We start from the raw sequence: 19,601 nt of genomic DNA, 5'->3' as shown, positions 1-19,601 counted from the left end.
CAGAGTCCAGCAGAGGGCTACAAAGATGATGAGGAAAGGCTGCAGGACCTGGGGCTATTTAACCTGGAGAGAAGACTGAGGGAGGATCTTATCAACACTTATAAATACCTACAGGGTGGGTGTTGAGAGGTTGGGCAAGACTTTTTTTTTTGTGGCAGGACAAGGGGTAACAGGCACAAACTGGAACACAGGAAGTTCTGCTTCTCCTGTGAAGGTGAGAGCCCTGGCACAGGCTGCCCAGGGGGGTTGTGGAGTTTCCTCTGGAGGTTTCAAAACCTGACTGGATGTGTTCCTGTGTGACTTGATCTAGGTGGACCTGCTTTAGCAGGGGTTTGGACTAGATGGTCTTCAGAGGCCCCTTCCATTCTGTGATTATGAATTAGGTCTTTTCATAAACATCCAAGTTGTGATGCATTTCCAGTACATCTATACCCACCCCCTTAGCTTTTCCTTAATTTGCAATGTTTCCTTGATTATTCAGGAACTGTTTTTATCACCTAGAGGACAGCACAGGAAATTAATCCATACTCAGACTCTGCTCATCATTCTTTAGCCTCCTTACACTTGGGTTTGTTCTTCAAAAATTACAGCTTTTTCTTTCACTTCTGTACAATGACTTTCTACATCCCAGTCTTTTAATGCATTTATAGGATGGAGGAGTGTGTGTATGTGTGTGTAATTCCTCAGGCAAAGCTTATTCAAATAATTTTGTACCTTTGTGCTTTAATTCATCCAGTCAGCCAGTTTAAATGACATAGTCCACCAGTCAACGGGGACAGCTTACACAGGCAACAATCTGCTATAAAACAAATATCTCCAGAGATAATCTCAGTTTCCCATGTTTTCCAAAGACCATCTGTGCTTTCCTAGTAGCTCAAATGGGAATACAAAGTCCCACAGAAGGTATACTTAGAATACATGATCAGTATGCCCATGCTTCTATCTGTGAAAAAACTTCTATTGCAAGGTATGACTTTTTAACATGTATTCGTATGTAACTTGAAGGAGGAGCTTGGGGCTGTATGGACTGCTTTAGCAGGACCTACTTTAGCTGGGGGTTCCTTCCAACCCCTACCATTCTGTGATTCTGTGACTGGGAAGCAGCACCATACAGTAGTCACTCATGTGAGGATGCCCACGCTCAGGTTTGTCCTGTCACCATCTTGTTGTGAAATTGAGCTGAACAAACTGTTTAGCATATCTGCAACTCTAGCATAACTGCTTTGACTCACCTACTCCATAAATGGGAAGTCAATCCACCATGTAGAGCTACTCAATGCTTTTTTTTGTTAAGCTTATCTTCAGGTACCTCCGTTTCCCTGTCTGTAGTCGGTCTCTAATTCTGACTTTTTTCATAGCACCTTGATACATTGTATCAACCCCTCTCCCTCCTCACTTGCTGTAACACGTACCTGTAAGTTGGTGGAAACTGTTATTTTAGGCATCTGGGCACCTATTTTGTCTGTAGGTTATTTGCTAAAGATGATTCTGGGCTGAACCAAGAGAGAAAAAGGGTCACTACTTGACACTGCCTTAAGCACTGTCTGTGCTGTTCAGATGGCTGTGTTTCAATGTAATGTGTATAAAACAATCAGCATCTTAGCTCTCTGCTTGTGATTTATTTCCTCACTGCCACCCTGACCACTCTGCATGGGCTGCAGACACTACAGCTGCCAGTGCTCTTGTTTCAATTTGCAAAAAAAAATTATAATAGTTCTTGCTAAAGCCTCAGGTTTGTGTTTGTTTTTCCTTTTTTTTCCCCCCTTGTGGATGCAGAACTATGCAGCTGCTTTGCTTAACTAACCAGTCACTCTCCAGGAAGCGTTTGATCCTCTAGGCTGCCAAATATTGGCCCCTAGATCTTATAAAAAGTGAAGGATAATAATGTAACTATAATTATTTCAGCACCGAGCATTGCCAGTTTATTGTGAGGAGCTGCTTATCTTAACCTACTTTAAAGTTCGCTTTGGTGGAACTTCTGATGTAATAGATAACAATAAACAAAGCCCTAACTATTAACTGCTGGCGTCAAGAAATACACTGAAGCTTTGGCAATTGTCCTCTAAAACACAGATGTAAAACCATGTTTCTGGCAAACCTCCTCCTATCAGTTAACTACTAAAGTTGAGTCAGCCTGGCTGCTAACCCTTAACTCTGATCTGTATGTACACAAACTAAACCACTGCTGCTCTAAGAACCCCATGATTTCAACACATGGGCTGCAATCATGCCACCACTGACAAATTCCCACAGGATTAATATTTCACCAGGGGCTTCAATTTTGCTACTTAGGATATATGTAGTAAAATACATCTTGCACAGTTAGCTTACCACAAGCAAGGTTTGCCATATGCATGTCCAAAGAGTATTTGGTGACCATTTAACTGTGGGCCATTTGGTATCCAGTACTGTGCCCGTTGCCACAAACTGTCTATGTGTCTTCAAAGGCTGCACTTGATTTTCTGCAATGCTTCTGGGTTTATCATCTAAACCTGCTCCAGTTTTAATACCTATGCACACTGTTTCTTTTTATTAGGTGATAAAAGTGGAGAGAACTCTTGAAACATCCATACATTTGTGGAATTTGATATGATCCCAATTTAGCTGTGCAATTTTTAACAGCTCCGAAATGCTGGTGCTCCATTTGCAATGGACACTGAAAAGCACAGCATGCAATATCTGCAAGTCAGCAACAGTTCAGTATGTAAAGGTGAAGCTCCTTTGCAACACTTCAAGATACTTAGCTACAGATAAAAAGAATAAAATGTGTCTACTCTGAACAAAAAGTAGTCTTGGCACTGTTCTTGCTCAAATAAATGAGAAGTCAGTAATGTGGCACTTAATTAACTTTCTGATTATATACCTGGGTGAAGGGGGGGCGGGGGGGAAAGAGAAAGATTCAGTGGCTGGGGCTTTTTCCCTTTGCTTACTCAGTGGACCTGCTGCTGTGAGATGTCCACTCTTCTCTGGACACTTCTGAATTTTCAGTTTTCTGCTGGTGAAACAGCCCCTGATGATGTGTGTACACATACCTGAATTTCTAACTAATAGGCACTTAAAATAACGTTTGTGGCAGTGTGCAACAGCATGATACTGCTTCCTCTGACAGATGATTTAAAAAAACATCCTCCACATAAGGCTGAATTAGAAAAATATTTTTATTTACAGTAAAGAATGTAGTGCAAGGAGAGTGGATTTAACCCTCAGGAATGCATAGATTGATGCAATTTGTAGTCTGTGTTCTACACCATTTTGTAGAGGTGCACAGACACCTGCTTTTAAAGGTCAGACCTTTCCTATGGCCACTTACCAGAGAGCTTTAAATCAGACAGAAGGCATTTGCACACCACAGTTGCTGTCCATGTATCCCATCTAACATTGACCTAATAAACTGTCACTTAAATAGGTGTCTTTAAAAGTTAGTGTAGAACACGAAACAAATCCTTGCCACTGTTATTTATGGAAGAACCCCAAAATACATTGTTCATTCACTTTGTATCTCCCATTTGTTCACAATTAAATACTCCTTCATTTATCCATTAGGGAAGCTACGTTCTCTAACCAGTGATTCTTGTCAGGATGGGAAATATTTTGGTGTGTCCAGCAGGGAACTGCTGTCACTTGACAAATTTGGACCAAGGGTTAGCCAGCAGAACCACTGTGTTATGACCATATTGCAAATCTTTCTGGTGTTTTCTTTCAAAACAACACATTTTTTACATCAGTGAGTTGGGGTAATACAAAAGTCCAAAACCCTAACTGTTATGACTGCATGTACTGACCTCTTGTCTGGTGTGCTGTGGAACCTAGAAAGCCTTGGTGGCTGGGTTTCACTTTCATGTAATTTCCATGCCTAGAAAACGCTGGAAACTTCACCAGTAAGATAAGCTCAAATGCAGTAAAGGCAATTAAGTAATATACTAGATAGCTCAGTAACACTTTTGCTTCATCAAAACCAGGGGGAAGTTTGCTCATTCTCCAATTAAGCAAAGAGTTTGCATGTTTTCTTCTAGTCCTTCAATGAAATACAGTATGATCAAATGTTGGGTACAGTGAGATAATCCACACCATTTGTTTGGACTGTTAAATCAATTATAGGGATGGTTTTCCCCTACAGTGGAGAAATCAGATCAGGGAATTCCCCTTCAGTTTTGGCTGTTGGACTGCATTATTAATGCCACTAATAGGGCTGGTTGCCAGTTCTTAGATCTGTGGTTGTTCATATCCCATCTTCCCAAGGGGACATCAACCTTAAGAAAACTACACCTCAGCTTGTAACAAGAGGATTCTGATGGTTTAACTCCTGCTGTGCTAAATCATCTGAAGAAGTACGTTCATCTTGCTGTACTAGTCTGGTAGCATCCTCGTTGCTACTCCCTGAGGAAGAAGGTTCATCTGAAGATGGTTCTGGTCTTGTTACAGAAGAATTATGGGCTATGGAAAAACACCAAAAGAGATCATTAAAAAAAATTACACTGCACCCAGGAAGTCTGTTCATCAATAGTTAAATACTATGTGGCTATAAAATCACATACAAGGATAACACTCAAAGGTTAGGAAATATGGAAAGAAGAATATCTCTAAGTTTAACTATGTCCTTTGTATACATTTAGTGTGCTTCCAAAGTTACATAAACTACAGCTAGCAAGAAAAGAAAGCAGCTTCAGAATTATTTCTGTTGTCATCAAATTATTCACAGCTGCATGTCTTCAACTCTATCTAGGATTATAATATTCAACTAATCTTTTCATATTTAATGGTGCTTTGTTTGAGATTCTTTTAAAAACATTCCCTATAGGTGTAGGTTGTCAACATGGAAAATAATTCTTTCTATATTTTCTGACAGAATTCTAGCAGAAAGTAGTATTTTCTGACATAGGCTTAAGCTCCCTACTGGGATTAAACCACAACAGAAGACAATGTATTTAGGAAGGAACTCTTTTCAGAACTGGTAATATTAATTTCACAACTTCCTGCTCAAGATCCTGACCTGAGATTTGAATTGAAACACTTGGTTGAAGCTGGCAATGCCTTTTACATGATGACTCATTATTGTTCCATCCGACAACCAGGTTGGTTTTTTTTCCCTTCCTGAGCAATGTAGTTTTGTCTCTGGCAACTCTTTCAATATGGTAAGAAAAGAATGGGAGTTTTAAGAGACTGGAGCCTAGTATTGGTCTTTCTGTCCTTTAATATTCTCTGTCCCACCAGAAAAGAGAACACAGGGCAAAACTTTCTATTTTAGGACAGGAGAAGTCTGCAAGTGCTGACTGAATTTGTTACTGAATTTGTTACTGGTCTGAACAGGTTGAACTGTCTCCTCTTAAGTTACTCCAATGTACCAGCTCTCTGAACCTCACTTTTTCTCTCACCTCGTATCTGAATAGATCCAGTAATAGAAAACAGGGAACAGTTTCACTGCAGACAACATATGAAAAGAAAGTCATTCAATTACTCTAACAATACTGCATGTTGAGAGAAGGGAAATGATCTCTTCTTTTTAGTCGTAATCTCCTGCAGTTGATCTTTTATTAATAATCTAATTTATCAAGGAAAATTCTCCACAAACCAACAGGTTTAAATCTATGCCTTGCTAATGCACTCCCTTCTCACTGATAAAAACATTATTTGCGTTGTCAAAAGTTGCTGTTCAGAGGTGTCTCTGCCAAATCTGGAATTCCTGCTTTTAAGTTGTCACTGAAATAAAAAGATCACTCCTCTTTATTCACTTTGACTATGATAAATACTTACCAGATAAAGACTGAAAATACTGCACTGCAAACGCAACCAGAATTGATAAAAGAAAGGTTCCCATGAAATAGATCTGTGACAATAAATTAAAAAGCATAATTAGAGCAGTGCAAAGCCAGGATAATAGTGCTCCACATGAACTCAGCATGTACCAAAGGAGCAATACGTACCAGGGTAGAGTGTAAAATATTGTTCCAGAAAACTCTCACATGAAAATAAAGCAATGCTAATGAACACGGACTAATTGATTCTTGGTTACTATTATTCCAGCACCTACAACAAAAAGATTAAAATGACTCATTAGTCCTTTACAATTCTGTGTCATCTGTCTTCTGGGAATCACAAGTGAATTTGCAGCAAACATCGGTAACCCAGAAAAACAAGCAGATATTATCATTGTTATCTCACAGATGGTGAAGAAAAAAATCATACTATACCAGCTTAGTCATCAAACAGAGAGAGCCTTCCTTACTGAGCATATTTTTTAATTTTCTTCTTAGCCAACAACAGGTCTAGGCACCCAGGCTACGCTTGCCAAGCAGTCCCAGTACAAGCTCATACTCAGGACACTTTGTTCTAACATGAGTCAACGGCAGAAGGACTTGATTTAAGATTAGATGTATGAAATTCAGTTATCTAGACAGGATGCTGGTGTCTAAACCCTCTTTAGAGACCATGGAATGAGTACTACACAATGCAGTCAGAGCATGAAGAGCGCTTTAGCTGACTAGCCACAGAGACTCTGTTGTGGGGTGAGCTGAGCAGCTTTCTCAATTCCATCAATTAGAATCATAGAATGGTAGGGGTTGGAAGGGACTTTTAGAGATTGTGTGGCACAACCCCCCTGCAGAAGCAGGTTCACCTAGATCAGGTCACATAGGAACATGTCCAGGCAGGTCTTAAAGACCTCCAAGGAAGGAGACTCCACAACCCCTCTGGGCAGCCTGTGCCAGGCCTCCGTCACCCTCACAGTGAAATAGTTTTTTCTTATGTTTAAGTGGAACTTTTTGTGTTCCAGCTTCATCCCATTACCCCTTGTACTGTTGCTAGCTACTATAGAAGAAAGGGATGTCCCAACCTCCTGACACCCACTCTTTAGATATTTGTAAATATTAATAAGATCCCCCCTTAGTCTTCTCTTTTCTAGACTAAACAGCCCCAGTTCCTGCAGCCTTTCCTCGTACGAAAGATGTTCCAGTCCCCTGATCATCTTGGTGGTCCTGCACTGGACTCTCTCCAGCAGTTCCCTGTCTCTCTTGAGCTGAGGAGCCCAGAACTGGACACAGTACTCCAGATGAGGCCTCACCAGGGCAGTGTAGAGGGGGAGAAGAACCTCCCTTTATCTGCTGGCTACTGTGCTTTCCAACACATGTTGCCTTACCCAGGTAAAGGACACCTACATGGTGTACTGGAACCAGAGGTCTCTAGGTGGTTTCTGTGTGAACAGTGCTGGCACAGGCAGTTCAGGCAACAGACCTGTAACCTTCTCACACGTCTAGCATTCTGTGCCACAGTATCTGTGCCAGGCTGGAATGTCTTTGCAGAATAAATAGGAAGGACTACTATTATCCCAGCTACACACTTTTAAGTTTGGTCTATATTTATCATTAAAAGATTGTTTTGGACTGTATACAAATTGTCAGTGACAAAAATAGGAACTGAAATCTATTGGATTGGAAAATATCTCCCGGATCCCTGCTATTTCAGGTAATGACATATAATCAGGTCTCTTTAACAGGCATAAACAGAAATATATTTAGGTAATTAAAGCATTTCAAGCATGTTGACCTTAACCTGGCTTAAATCATACAAGTGAACAAAGTTAATAATTGCAGGAGTTGCTGTTCTGCAGAGTAAATGCAACTCACATGGAAAAACAGAAGATGCTGATTAAAGGGGAAAAAAGACTCACCTGTAGTAAAGTTCCTGAAGAAGTGAGGTATTACTAGAATGCAATGCCTGATCAATTTCCAGGTGATCCAGAATGTAGGAAGGTATGGAGTTGCCCTCTTCTATGACTAGGGCCAAATTAAAGAAACCCTAACAATAAAAAAAACCCCACACATGCTTTTAGCCATTAACTTTTGGTTTTTACATTTAAGGTCTACTGTTAGCATCAAGTATCTAAATAATTATAAGTGTCTTCTATAAATTGATCCTCTCCAAATAATTATCAGAGTATTCTCTCCAAAACATATACCCATGTAAACACTGAAAATGTAAAAGAATCAGTATTCACTTGTTGTGACACCATTTTCTTAGAAAAAAATCTGCCCTTTCTTATTTTTAGTTGCTCTTTCCACTATATCAAACTGTAATCTTTATCTACTAGGAAATACAGACTGAAAGCAGAAATGGACTTCTGTTCTATTACTATTTCATTCCCCTCCACCTAGCTCTACAGATCAACAGCAATCTGAAGAGTGAAACTGAGAGCAGAAACTTCCTCCAGACAATTTAAGTCCTCAGTCGTACAGTTTTGCCTATTTAGACAGGTCTTGGACTTCTCTTTGTCTCTTCAGAGATATGAAGATGAACAAACATTAGACATATTATGGGATCCTCCGTCAGTTTGGCTTTCACATTTTCATGTTTTTAGCTGTTCACACATCTCTTCTGTCTTTTGCTAATCTGGCTGTAATGCCAATAGCCTCAAAACAGAACCCAACTATGCTACCTCTAATAAAATCACATACAAGATACTGTCTGGGGACACTATCATAGGGATGGTGAGAACAGAATATTGCACCCAGGACACTTCAGGAGGGTCTAAGGGCAGGAAACTCAATGCTGAAACACTGCACATCTTTGGTAATGGGATATGGTGTGTCTTTTAATTATAAAGCTTTTTAAGATGGAGTAAATCAGATTCACCTTTGGATTCACTCAGTATACCAAGGGAAATGAGACAGTCTTATTTACATCTAAAACAGCAAAGGATAGGCCTGAGATACAAATCATCAGATATCTTCTAGTAGTAAAAGTATTGAGGTCACAACAGAATCATTTGTGCCAAGGTAAGGTAGCACTGAATTAGGCCATTCACCTTTAGCTTTCAAAACAGCCTAATTCTAGGACTGTCCACCTATGCTAGGTTTACCTTCTGGTATCATGAAACAGCAACTACAGACTCACAAGGTATTTTGAAACAATTACAACTTATTCTAGCAGGTTTCTTTGGTGCAGATATAGTCAAACAAAATAACCAGTCTCAGATAAATCACAAAATCACACAGAACCTTATAGGCTGGAAGGGATCCGGAAAGATCATCTAGTCCAACCCCCCTGCAGGACCACCTAGAGCAGGTCACACAGGAACTCATCCAGGTGGTTTTGAATGTCTCCAGACAAAGAGACTCCACAACCCATCTGGACAGCCTGTACCAGTGCTCTGTCACTCTCTCAGTGAAGAAATCTTTCCTTATATTTCTTTGGAACCTCTCCTCAGATGGTTCCAAACTCTCATGTTCTATAAAGCCATTAGAGCTGCAGACCCACCTGTGAATCTCCCTCTAACGCAGCTTGTGCATACATCCTCATGGAAAGCTCGAGGTCTTTAGACTGATTCTGGTAACCATAGTAGTAGAAATCACCCATCTTCAAATAAGCTGTGGATGAAACAAGTAGCAGATCATTTAGAGTACTTGCAGAAACAGAATTAGCCAGCTATTAATGTGATGGAGAAGTTAACAGTAATTTTATCTAAAGCACAATATTAAAAAGAAAAATGTAACCCTTCTCTCCAGTTGTCTCTGTGGCTACTTTACATTAGCAGGTGCCCTCAAAATACTTATCCAGGATGAAATTTCTCTTTAATTAATTTACTGAACTATATTGCTACTTTTACAAAAACTAAGACTTGGAGACTTTATACAGCATACCTTCTTCACTTGTTGAATCTGTCTTTGGGCAACCCACAGTCTCATTATTCAGGTTAGTCCTACTAACTTGATGAGACTTAAAAACATGCTACCTAAGTGTTTTTTCTGCATCTGTTACTGGGGTTGCTGAACTCATTCACAAAATTACAGAACTTTGCTGACAATAATTTCATTACTTTCAAATCCAACCCAGGACAACAGTAGGTATAGAATTTTCCTGGTCTAGAAGGAAGTAATACCCAGTAAATATTTTACAAACATCTGTGATACTGAAGAGTGGGTATTGACCCAGACAGGAGCAAGCATGACAATGATGTGGATGAAAGGATCGAGTGCTCGGTGAATCTGCTGATCAACTCAGTGAGTCTGCTGATGACACCAAGCTGGGTGAGTGCACAGACCTGCTTGAGGGCAGGAAGGCTCTTCAGAAGGACCTGGACAGGCTGGATCGATGGGCTGAGGCCAGTCACATGAGGTTCAACATGGCCAAGTGCCAGATCCTGCACTTGGGCCACAACAACTCCATGCAATGCTACAGGATTCTGGATGTGTGGCTGGGAAGCTGATCAGTGGAAAAGGACTTGGGGGTGTTAATCAACAGATCTCTGAACATGAGCCAGCAGTGTGCCCAGGTGGCCAAGAAGGCCAATGGCATTCTGGCCTGTATCAAAAATAGTGTGACCAGCAGCGCCAGAGCAGTGATTGTCCCCTTGTACTTGGCACTGGTGATGCCACACCTCAAATACTGTGATCAGTTTTGGGTCCCTCACTACAAGAAGGATACAGAGATGGTGGACCGTGTCCAGAGAGGGACAATAAAGCTGGTGAAGGGTCTGGAGAACAGGTCTTATAAGGAGCAGATGAGGGAGCTGGGGCTGTTTAGCCTAGAGAAGGCTGAGAGGATATATGATCACTCTCCCCAACTACCTGAAAGGGGATTGTAGTGAGGTGGGGGTCAACATCTCCAGTAATGAATGTTAGGACAAGAGTAAATGGGCTCAAGTTGTGCCAGGGGAGGTTTAGATTGGATATTAGGAAGGACTTTTTCACTGAGAGGGCTGTTAAGTGTTGGAACGGGCTGCCCAGGGAGGTGGTGGAGTCACCATCCCTGGAGATATTTAAAAGATGCACAGATGAGGTGCTGAGGGATATGGTTTAGTTTAGTGATGTGCTTGGCAGCGTGAGGTTAGTGGTTGGACTCGATGATCTTAGAGGTCTTTTCCAAATGTAATGATTTTATGGCATTGCACTAATCCACACTAAAGAATTTAAAAACTCCCCTGACCGTGTCTACATTTATCTAAGCTTTATTCAGTTTGAAATACCTTGACACCTTGCTTTGTGCATGTAACAGAAGCTACCCATAAATCCAACCTGTTTTTACAGGAGGCTATAGCAGAGCTCTTGCAGGAAGCAAGCTGGTCACTGACTCCACAGCAAAGGCTACGTGGATAGGCTGGCACAGATGCAGAGTGGGAAGCCATGAACACCCTAGTGAATCACCAAGAAGAGGGTTCCCCTCAGCCACAGCAACTGCGCTGCTCTAGCCCTGTCCTAGACAGCACTCCTGCAACAGGCAGTGGTCCTGAGGTCATCCTGTGCTTCACAGGTAATCTGCCCTTGAAAATATCTGCTGCTAAGGTCAGATTCTCCCTATCAAACCCTACACTGGGGATTTGAACCTCCACTACGGCAGGGAGAGGTCTGAGATAAAACTCCACTTATGTTACTCATGTGAGGAAGTGATAAAGTAATAAAATCCTTCCCCTGTTAAACTCAGCAAGTCTTCTTGAATCACAGAATCACAGTCTCACCAATAAATCTGTCCTTCAGAAGCTCTTTACATCTCCCTAGTGTACCAGTGGATCTGCCAAAGAGTCAACCAAACAGCACCTTGCTAAGGCATCTACAGCCTCCTCTGGGTTTGTCAGCTCCTGTGGCTTCAGGCTGTATCAATGTGGTACTCTGTTTCCATGCTGCTGTGTATTTAAATTAATAGTTTGAATTATTTTTACCCTCCATTTTTCCAAGTGCTTACTATAAAGCACTCAAACCTTCTTAGGAGACAATCGGATTATTGTTTCTGAATATTGAATAAACTCCTTCAAAGGCATCAAAATGCCTTAATCACTGAAGTGACAGATGTAGTAAATTTCAAGGCTGGAGGAATCTAAGTTATACGTAAATAAACCTTCTTTTTAACAGAGAATCCCTAGTTCCCCAAGGTAAGCTGTGCCAATGTTGATAAACTCTGTACCCTAACAGAAACACTCTTAGTAAATTAGATAAGGAATCCTTGAGCCTTCATTAGTTTCTCGTGACTCAATTAGGACCTGGAAGTATATTTGCTTTTGGATTTTCTATTTGATAAACTGAGCAGCATGAGCTCCTAAAGTCTACTTGCTTTTTTTTTTTTTCCCCTTAAACTATAAGTTGATTGCTTTGGCTCCTAAACATCTGGCCTTTTCTCAGGGCTTCGTTTATCTTATATTACTCAAATTTTATCCATTCTATGCCATAAAACCAAAATTCTCAGAAAAGCTGGGCTGAAACACAGCACTTAAACCACTCTTTTCTGCCTGATATTCCTATGAAAACACTATAAAGGAAAAGTATGATACGCAGGGATTCTGATTCCCTTAACTTGCTCACTCACATAAAGTAACAAATGTAGCTTTTGGAATTTAAAAAAAGGGTAAAATTTAAAGTCCAAAAGAATTCCTTATACATACCAAAAGATGGGGCATTGACTTGAGAAACAGAGAAATTGTAGTATCTCCAAACACAATCAGTTGCCAGGTATTTCCTTGCAAGGTCCTGGAAAGAAAATAATCGAGCCACTCATGTAACAGACAAGAAATTGGGATCACATTATTATTAGCAAGTGTTCCGTTTAGGACAATGAGTTGTGAATACATTTACTTACTGGTCTTTCTTCACAGATATGTGCTAAATTTGACTGTGACACTTCAATCCCAGTTTCAGCTGCTAAAACATAATGCAGCAGAGCTTCGTGCCTAACGTGAGATAAAATAAATTAGTGAAAAACTTTAAAAAAACCCCATACATTTTGGTTATATTTTAAAAAACCCACTAAATAAGTCGATAAATCACATAAGAGAAGAATTTTGGTACAAAAACTCTGTCAAACCCATGCCACAGCTACATCTACTGGCAATGCTTGGTGTAACAAGCTGTGCTGGATCTCCAGAATTGGCAGTTTTCTCTCACACTGAAGTGAGATTGGGTCCAGCATGCATTTACTCTTCACTGCAAGACTGATGATCAAGTTGAGTTGTAATTAAGCCCAATTACCTACTTATATGTTTCAGATAAAACATTCTTAAAAGACTCTTACCTCCTCCACTTAATGAATCCGTAATTAACTTAGCTGTGTACGTATCTGTCAAACATTCACCCGAGTACTTCTTTGGTATGCTTTACCCTTTTATTTCTATGTCGTGTCTGTCTTGTCTTTTTAGACTATGGGCTCTTTGGAACAGGAATTGTCTCTCATTATTTTTGAATGTCACAATAAAATAAGAGTCTCAGTACCTCTATGGACTCCAGGCACCTCAAAGACTGTAACACAAGTACCAAAAGCTAATTCTGCATTTGCAGTATAGCAACTCAGTATTGCAGTAGAGTGGGACAGCACTGCTCCTAATTCCAGAGAAGAGCTTCTCTCATGTTCTCTGTCACTCATCTAGTCCATGTTATGAAGACTAATCACTCAAAATTAAGAGGAGGTCTTTAAAATCATGTGTTTGGTTTTAAAATGACAAGATTAAAAAAAGCACCTGGTGTATTTTCTTTCCTACTAAAGCTTCCTATTGAAAAGTCATGCTTCCAGTTATTTTCTCCATAACACAAAGCTAAAACCATGGCAAATTTCAGGGTTCGATGGTTTGTTTAAATGGAAGCAAATATGGTTAAATACACATTTGACTTCAAGAGTATGTGCTTAAGCAAAAAGATTTAAATGAAACTGTGAAAGCTGCTGCCCCTACAGAATTAGCGGGTGTAACATCTTGTTTCCCAGCCGCTTCTGCAAGATACAAATTCTTCCTTATACTTGCCCTGTAAAATCATCTGGGACAATGTAGACCTGGGACTACTGAAGGAATTCAGAATACCTAAGCTGGGAAGTTAGTTCTTCTGATTCTTAAGTCTCAGGGGGCAATTCAGAGAAGAAACTACATCTAAGGCCTTTAAATCAGTCTCTATCAAACTATCATGACTAAAGCTGTTGTGTAGAACATGTGGCTGCTAACACCAGCAGCTGAGGAACACATATTACTTGGTCTGCTTCGCAGTGTAACAATTTACATCTGTACGAGACTCATGAAGAAACATGCAGAAGCAACATGAACATACTCCTAGGACCAGTATTTATAAGTAACTACCCAAGACAATCCCAGTCACTGGCATCTCGAGTGGGACTCCAGCAGATTTTTCCTCCTAGCTGTTGAGACCAGACCTTCTGGGAACTTCATGCTCTCTCTACCTGTCATGTGCACAGGACTTTGATGTGACTGTATGCAGAATTTGCCGAGTAGAGCCATAGGTTTGTACATCAGAACGTGCTATTGAGTTTTTCAGTGTTGAAAAGTGAGGCCAAGCCTCAGGAGAAATGTCTGTGACAGGCCCAGCAAAGAATGGGTTACTCCAGACCAGTCCACTGACAGCTTCTCATAGACTTCCTAAGCCTGAAGCACTAATCAAGTCCTAGCAGGGGGAGGCTGCAGGATGAAACAGCCATTGTCTTAACCATATATGACAGACTGAAGCCTGCACATACCGTATCTGATGCTCATGCCTACAAGTTGCTGCAAAAATTGAGCATTGACCTGCAGGCTACTTTGAAGCCTCTTGGTTGGCTCATTGGATATTGTAGCCTCCAATTATACTTGACAGAAAAAGATAATATGAATCATATAGCAAAACTCAACGAATCTAATTCTGCAGCCTGAGTTTTCCTGACATGGAATTACACAGAAGAGGGAAAGCAAAGTATGGGTTTTAGAACACAGGGAGTATTAGAAGTGAAAGGCATTCCTCTGGCTAATCCAGTGCACATTACACACTACAAGACTATGGGATGAAGATCACAGACAGCACCTACAACACTACTTCACTCTACAAAATCCATCTTTTTTACTTGATTCTGTCAGAACTGTTGAATTATGCTGCAGGTCAACTCCTCCCCTTTATGTCAATGGCTGTTTTGCTACTACTTATGGTTTTTGGAGATGATGGCCCAATGTTACTTATTTTATCAGGCTATAAAGTAGGTGAAAAACAGAGAATGAACTCGAAGAGAACAGAACAAATATACCATGAAAGTTCCAGATAAGCATTGAGAGCTTTTCTGATGACATGACCTAAGTAGCCATTCTTCTCTGCAATGTGTTTCGCCCAGCTGTAGGAAAGAACAAACAACAAAAAGTGAACAGCTGTGCTCCAGTAATGTTATTCCAGTTCACCCTGACTCAAAGGACACAAAAGGATATGAGATCAACTTCTGACTTCTTCCACAAGACAAACTATGGGATTTCACTGTAGTTGCTGAATCAGTCTTGTAACTGTTGGCTGAATGAGGACATTTTGTCCATTCATCTCCGTGAGGATATCAGAGATATCCTGTGCTTTTTCTTGGCAAAATTACTTTTTTTCCTTCCCTCCTTTTTTTTTTTTTTTAACAGAACACAAACATAAGTTAATAATGGTGTAACTAATTATCTGCCTTTTTTCTGATGCGAAATACCAGTTCCACCACATCAGGAGCCTGTCATTTCTTTAAAATCTAATAAGCATGGCTTTGTTTGTTAGGTACAAACTCTCAGAGTTCTCTGATACAATCTCTCTGAGCTGTTCTGGAAAAACAAAAGTATTAAACAAACACATTCAACATCTCTCAAAATCTACTGGTCATTTAAATAATACACATTTTCACGTGGATCAAACTTTAGCATCATGAAGGTATGGAATCACAGAATTGTTCCAGTTAGAAAGACCTTTAAGTTCATTGAGTCCAACCACTAACCTAACACTGCCAAGTCCATCACTAAACCATGACCCTCAGCACCCATCTACACATCTTTTAAATATCTCCAGGGATGGGGAATCCACTCCCTGGGCAGCCCGTTCCGGTGTTTAATAATCCTTTCAGTGAAGATTTTTTTCCCTAATATCCAATCTAAATGTCCCCATGTGCAACTTGAGGCTGTTTCCTCTTGTCCTCTCAGTTATTACTTGGGGCCACTCTGTCCCAAGCCTGTAGCGTTGCCTGGAGTTGCTTTGGCCCAAGTGCAGGCCAAAGCACTTGGCCTTGTTGAACCTCATACAATCAGCCTTGGCCCATCAATCCAGCCCATCCAAGTCCCTTTGAAGAGCCTTCCTGCTCTCAAGCAGATCTCCACATACGTCCAGCTTTGTGTCATCTGCAAACTTACTCAATTCCCTCATCCAGATCATTGATAAAGGTCTTAGATAGAACAGGTCCCAACATTGAGCCCTGGGAATCACCACTGGTGACCACCACTGGTCACCAGCCACTAACTGGATTTAACTCCGTTCATCACCACTCTCTGGGCCTGGCCATCCAGCCAGTTTCTCCAGGAAGATGCTATGGGAAATGGTGTCAAAAACCTAGTTCAGTTAAACATTATCCACAGCCTTCCCCTCATCCACTGAGCCACCTTGTCATAGAAGCCCAGGTCGGTCAAGCAGGACCTGCCCTTCATAAAGTCATGCTGACTGGGCCTGAACCCTTGTTTTTCCTGTATGTGCCTCACAATGACACTCAAGATGATCTGCTCCATAACCTTCTCTAGCACTGAGGTTAGGCTGACAGCCCTGTAGCTCCCAGGATCCTCCTTTTGGCCTTGCCTGTGGATGGGTGTTACATTTGCCATCCTCCAGCCTACTGGGACCTACCTGGTGAGCCAGGACTGCTGGCAGATGATGGAGAGTGGCTCAGTGAGCACTTCTGCCAGCTTCATCAGGACCCTTGGGTGGATCTCATTCAGTCTTACAGATTTGTGTGTGTTAAGGTGAAGCAGCAGGTCACACAGCATTTCCCTTGGAATTATAGGGACTTCACTTTGCTCCCTGTACCTGTCTTCCAGCTCAAGGGGCTGGGTACCCAGAGAACAACAGGTCTTACTATTGGAGACTGAGAGAAAGCATTAAGTACCTCAGCCTTTTCCTCATCCTTTGTCACTATGCTTCATCTTGTGTCCATTAAAGGATGGAGATTCTCCATAGCCCTACTTTTGTTGCTAAAATATTCATAGAAACATTTTCTTTTATATCATTGGCCAGTTCTAAGTTCTATCTCCTCCTGTTTGTTGCCCATGCTGCGTATTTTAAGTCCATGGTCCAAAGTCACCAGTAATTAAAATAATCCCACCAGAAATATATTCTCCTTTACCAAATGATTTCATTCCTTACATTACAGCTTTTTCTGGATCTCTAGGGAAGTCTTCCATATTTCCTGTGATGTAGTACAGTGAGCATCGTAAAGTCCCTTCTATATGTCCTCCTTGAGCAGCTTTATAGAAATAGCGTGCAGCAACTGTCTGTGAAGAAATAAGACACAACTAGCAACTCTGCATTATTAATACTTACTGAGTTTCATTTGCCCAGAGTCATTACACTAAATGAATAAAAGAGGCAATTGGCTAATGAAGGCAAGCCAGTTTAACTACTTTCAGTGCACTTATATGAATTACTTTCTCCTGCCTCTTTAATAGATTAGGCTGGAAAAGGGTTTTTTAAAACACAAAATCTGGTAATAGATGGAATGTCAAATAGAAAAGTGCCTAAATGTAGTGCCTAAACACCTGGTAGCATACAAGTCTTGTGTGCACTGACAAAAGCAACATCAGCTATTCACTGACAGGGAGATTAATAAGGGATCCTGGAGAACAGGAATTTGATCTGGTAATATTGAAGGGAAGGCCGAGGAGCAGCAACAATGCTCAGTGTGTCCAGCAGCGCACAGCCACAGTGCTCCAGCCTCTGAAAGTGGTTTATAAAAGGTAACACAGTCTGAGTAGGCAGGGCCAGAACTGCATAAGCAGGAGGGCCATGTGACTCTCCACCTTTTACCCTCAGAAACAGTAACCTGTAATGTAACCCAAAGCAGCACACAGCCTGAAATGATTGATTTCAGGAAAATTCTAACCATTAATACATGTTTTCTGTGAGTGAGCATGGACTTCAGAGCATTCATCATACCCCTAACTAAGTACTTCTCCTAGCCCATGGCTTTAGTGAATAAAGAAACCTGGACACTTTTAGGTGTACTTTGATAATCAGTCCACTCTGAAATGTATATTTTGGTCCCTGGGGAAGGAAAATGTGTTTGCCAAACGTACACGTTGGCAAGCACTCCTGCTGTTGGCAGCAGAACTGCTCACTGTCTGGGGTATATCCAGATGTCAGAACTCATGAGCCACAATGGAAACATCTTTAACTCCAAGTGCAAGGTCTGTTTCCATTTATTACAGCCTACCTCACTATGTCTGTGCTGCTGGTCATAAACTACTTAATTACAAGAAATATAACCACGTCAGTGAAAAACGTTAATAAATGGGCTGCAACACAAAGACAAACCAAAATAGCACAGTCTACCAGGATTGTATTAGTTACATTTGCAAGTTTGATTGGAAGGTCTTCCACTGCAGTTCTGAGGTTCACAGATGCTGTGTTCATGAGTTCCGGGACAGGGCTCTGCTGCTTTCAACTGTTGTGGAAACCACTCTTTCTCTATACACTTTCTAATCTAAAACTCAGAGACACTGAAAGGATCTTATGATATGAGAGCACACACTATCCTGGCTGCTGTCCCTGGATGGAGGAAAGTAGAGGTAGTCCCTGGAGCTAAATCTGTATATGCTTTGTTTCTAAATTAAGGGAAACACACACGTAAGTATGACTGAATAACATCTCTCTCTCTATGCAATCTGACTGAATTCCTTAGTAAGACCCTTCTTTGTGATAAAAGGTATAAAAATCTAAATCAGAGTGAGCACAGCAAACTGAGCCCTAATTTAAGAAACAGTACTATTAAATATTTACTTACTTGATTCCTACCAGGTACGCCAGGGTAAATCCCATCTAAGTAAAGGACACCAAGGTTGTATGATGCATCGGGATTCCCCAGTTCTTCAGCAATTAACCAGTGTTCGGCTGCTTTTCTGTAGTCTCTTTTAAAATTGTGGTAGTACCATCCCAACCCATTCACTGCCTGAGGCAAGCCCTTAGGGAAGGAGAAGAGCACTCTCACATCACATGTTTTATTCTGCTGTGGGTGACTTCGCTATTCCACCCAGGTGCTTGACTGGGGGTGCTCTGGTGACCTTGCCTAGATTCTAGATGTCTGGCACAAGAGTCCAGACAAAATTACACTGGTCTGGGACTAAGAAGTATAAAGGTTGGCTGGCTCTTTTTCACACTACTCTTGCTTGTGCCCTAGTATTGAGTATCATCTGTGTCTGCATTCAGATTTGTAGTTCTTGACAAGAACCAGCTGGGAATGTTTTTCACCTGTTTCCTCTGCAAAGCCAAAATGGGGCACCTATTCTTGTAAACTCCTGGAAGGTGATTGACAGGAATCAAAAAACCCACTTCTTTTAAACTAGAACATTTCCCTACCAACAAATAGGAAGTGATGAACACAGATCTTTGTGACATTGTTTTCAAAATGTACTTGACCAACATCATACAGATCTGCTTAAGATAGTGCTACATGCTATTACTAACTTGTGTCTTTGCATCAATAAATATGCATCAAGAAGAGAAAATCCTCCTGGAACAGTTTTAATTTTGGTTGCAAGGAGTCACTGTCTCCTTGTATAAACTGATGGACCATATGGTGGCTGTAAGTATGCCAACAGTACAAATTACTCTGTACCAATAAACACAAACATGTTCCTCACTCTTATAAAGTATGCCTAATAG

General features: G+C 40.9%; 1 protein-coding gene across 2 annotated transcripts in view; it reads right to left on the bottom strand.

Moving 5' to 3' along the window:
- Positions 1–3,140: 3,140 nt before the first annotated feature.
- SEL1L3 (SEL1L family member 3) overlaps positions 3,141–19,601 on the bottom strand; it is a 42,810-nt gene continuing 26,349 nt past the window's right edge. The window contains exons 15-24 of one of the 2 annotated variants that reach the window (XM_061993389.1): positions 18,724–18,900; positions 17,088–17,215; positions 14,971–15,054; positions 12,559–12,649; positions 12,365–12,449; positions 9,250–9,359; positions 7,664–7,791; positions 5,922–6,024; positions 5,752–5,824; positions 3,141–4,434 (exon numbers count right to left, since the gene is read on the bottom strand). In XM_061993389.1, the coding sequence (XP_061849373.1) occupies positions 4,268–4,434; positions 5,752–5,824; positions 5,922–6,024; positions 7,664–7,791; positions 9,250–9,359; positions 12,365–12,449; positions 12,559–12,649; positions 14,971–15,054; positions 17,088–17,215; positions 18,724–18,900 (1,146 nt within the window). In that variant the 3' untranslated portion in view covers positions 3,141–4,267. The remainder of the gene's footprint in view (positions 4,435–5,751; positions 5,825–5,921; positions 6,025–7,663; positions 7,792–9,249; positions 9,360–12,364; positions 12,450–12,558; positions 12,650–14,970; positions 15,055–17,087; positions 17,216–18,723; positions 18,901–19,601) is intronic. The other variant, XM_061993390.1, reaches the window with a different exon arrangement.

This window comes from Colius striatus, chromosome 3 (genome assembly GCF_028858725.1).
Source record: "Colius striatus isolate bColStr4 chromosome 3, bColStr4.1.hap1, whole genome shotgun sequence".
NCBI classification, from domain to species: Eukaryota; Metazoa; Chordata; class Aves; order Coliiformes; family Coliidae; genus Colius; species Colius striatus.
The sequence above is the reverse complement of the archived record's forward strand: the minus strand, read 5'-3'. Positions and strand labels throughout refer to the sequence as shown.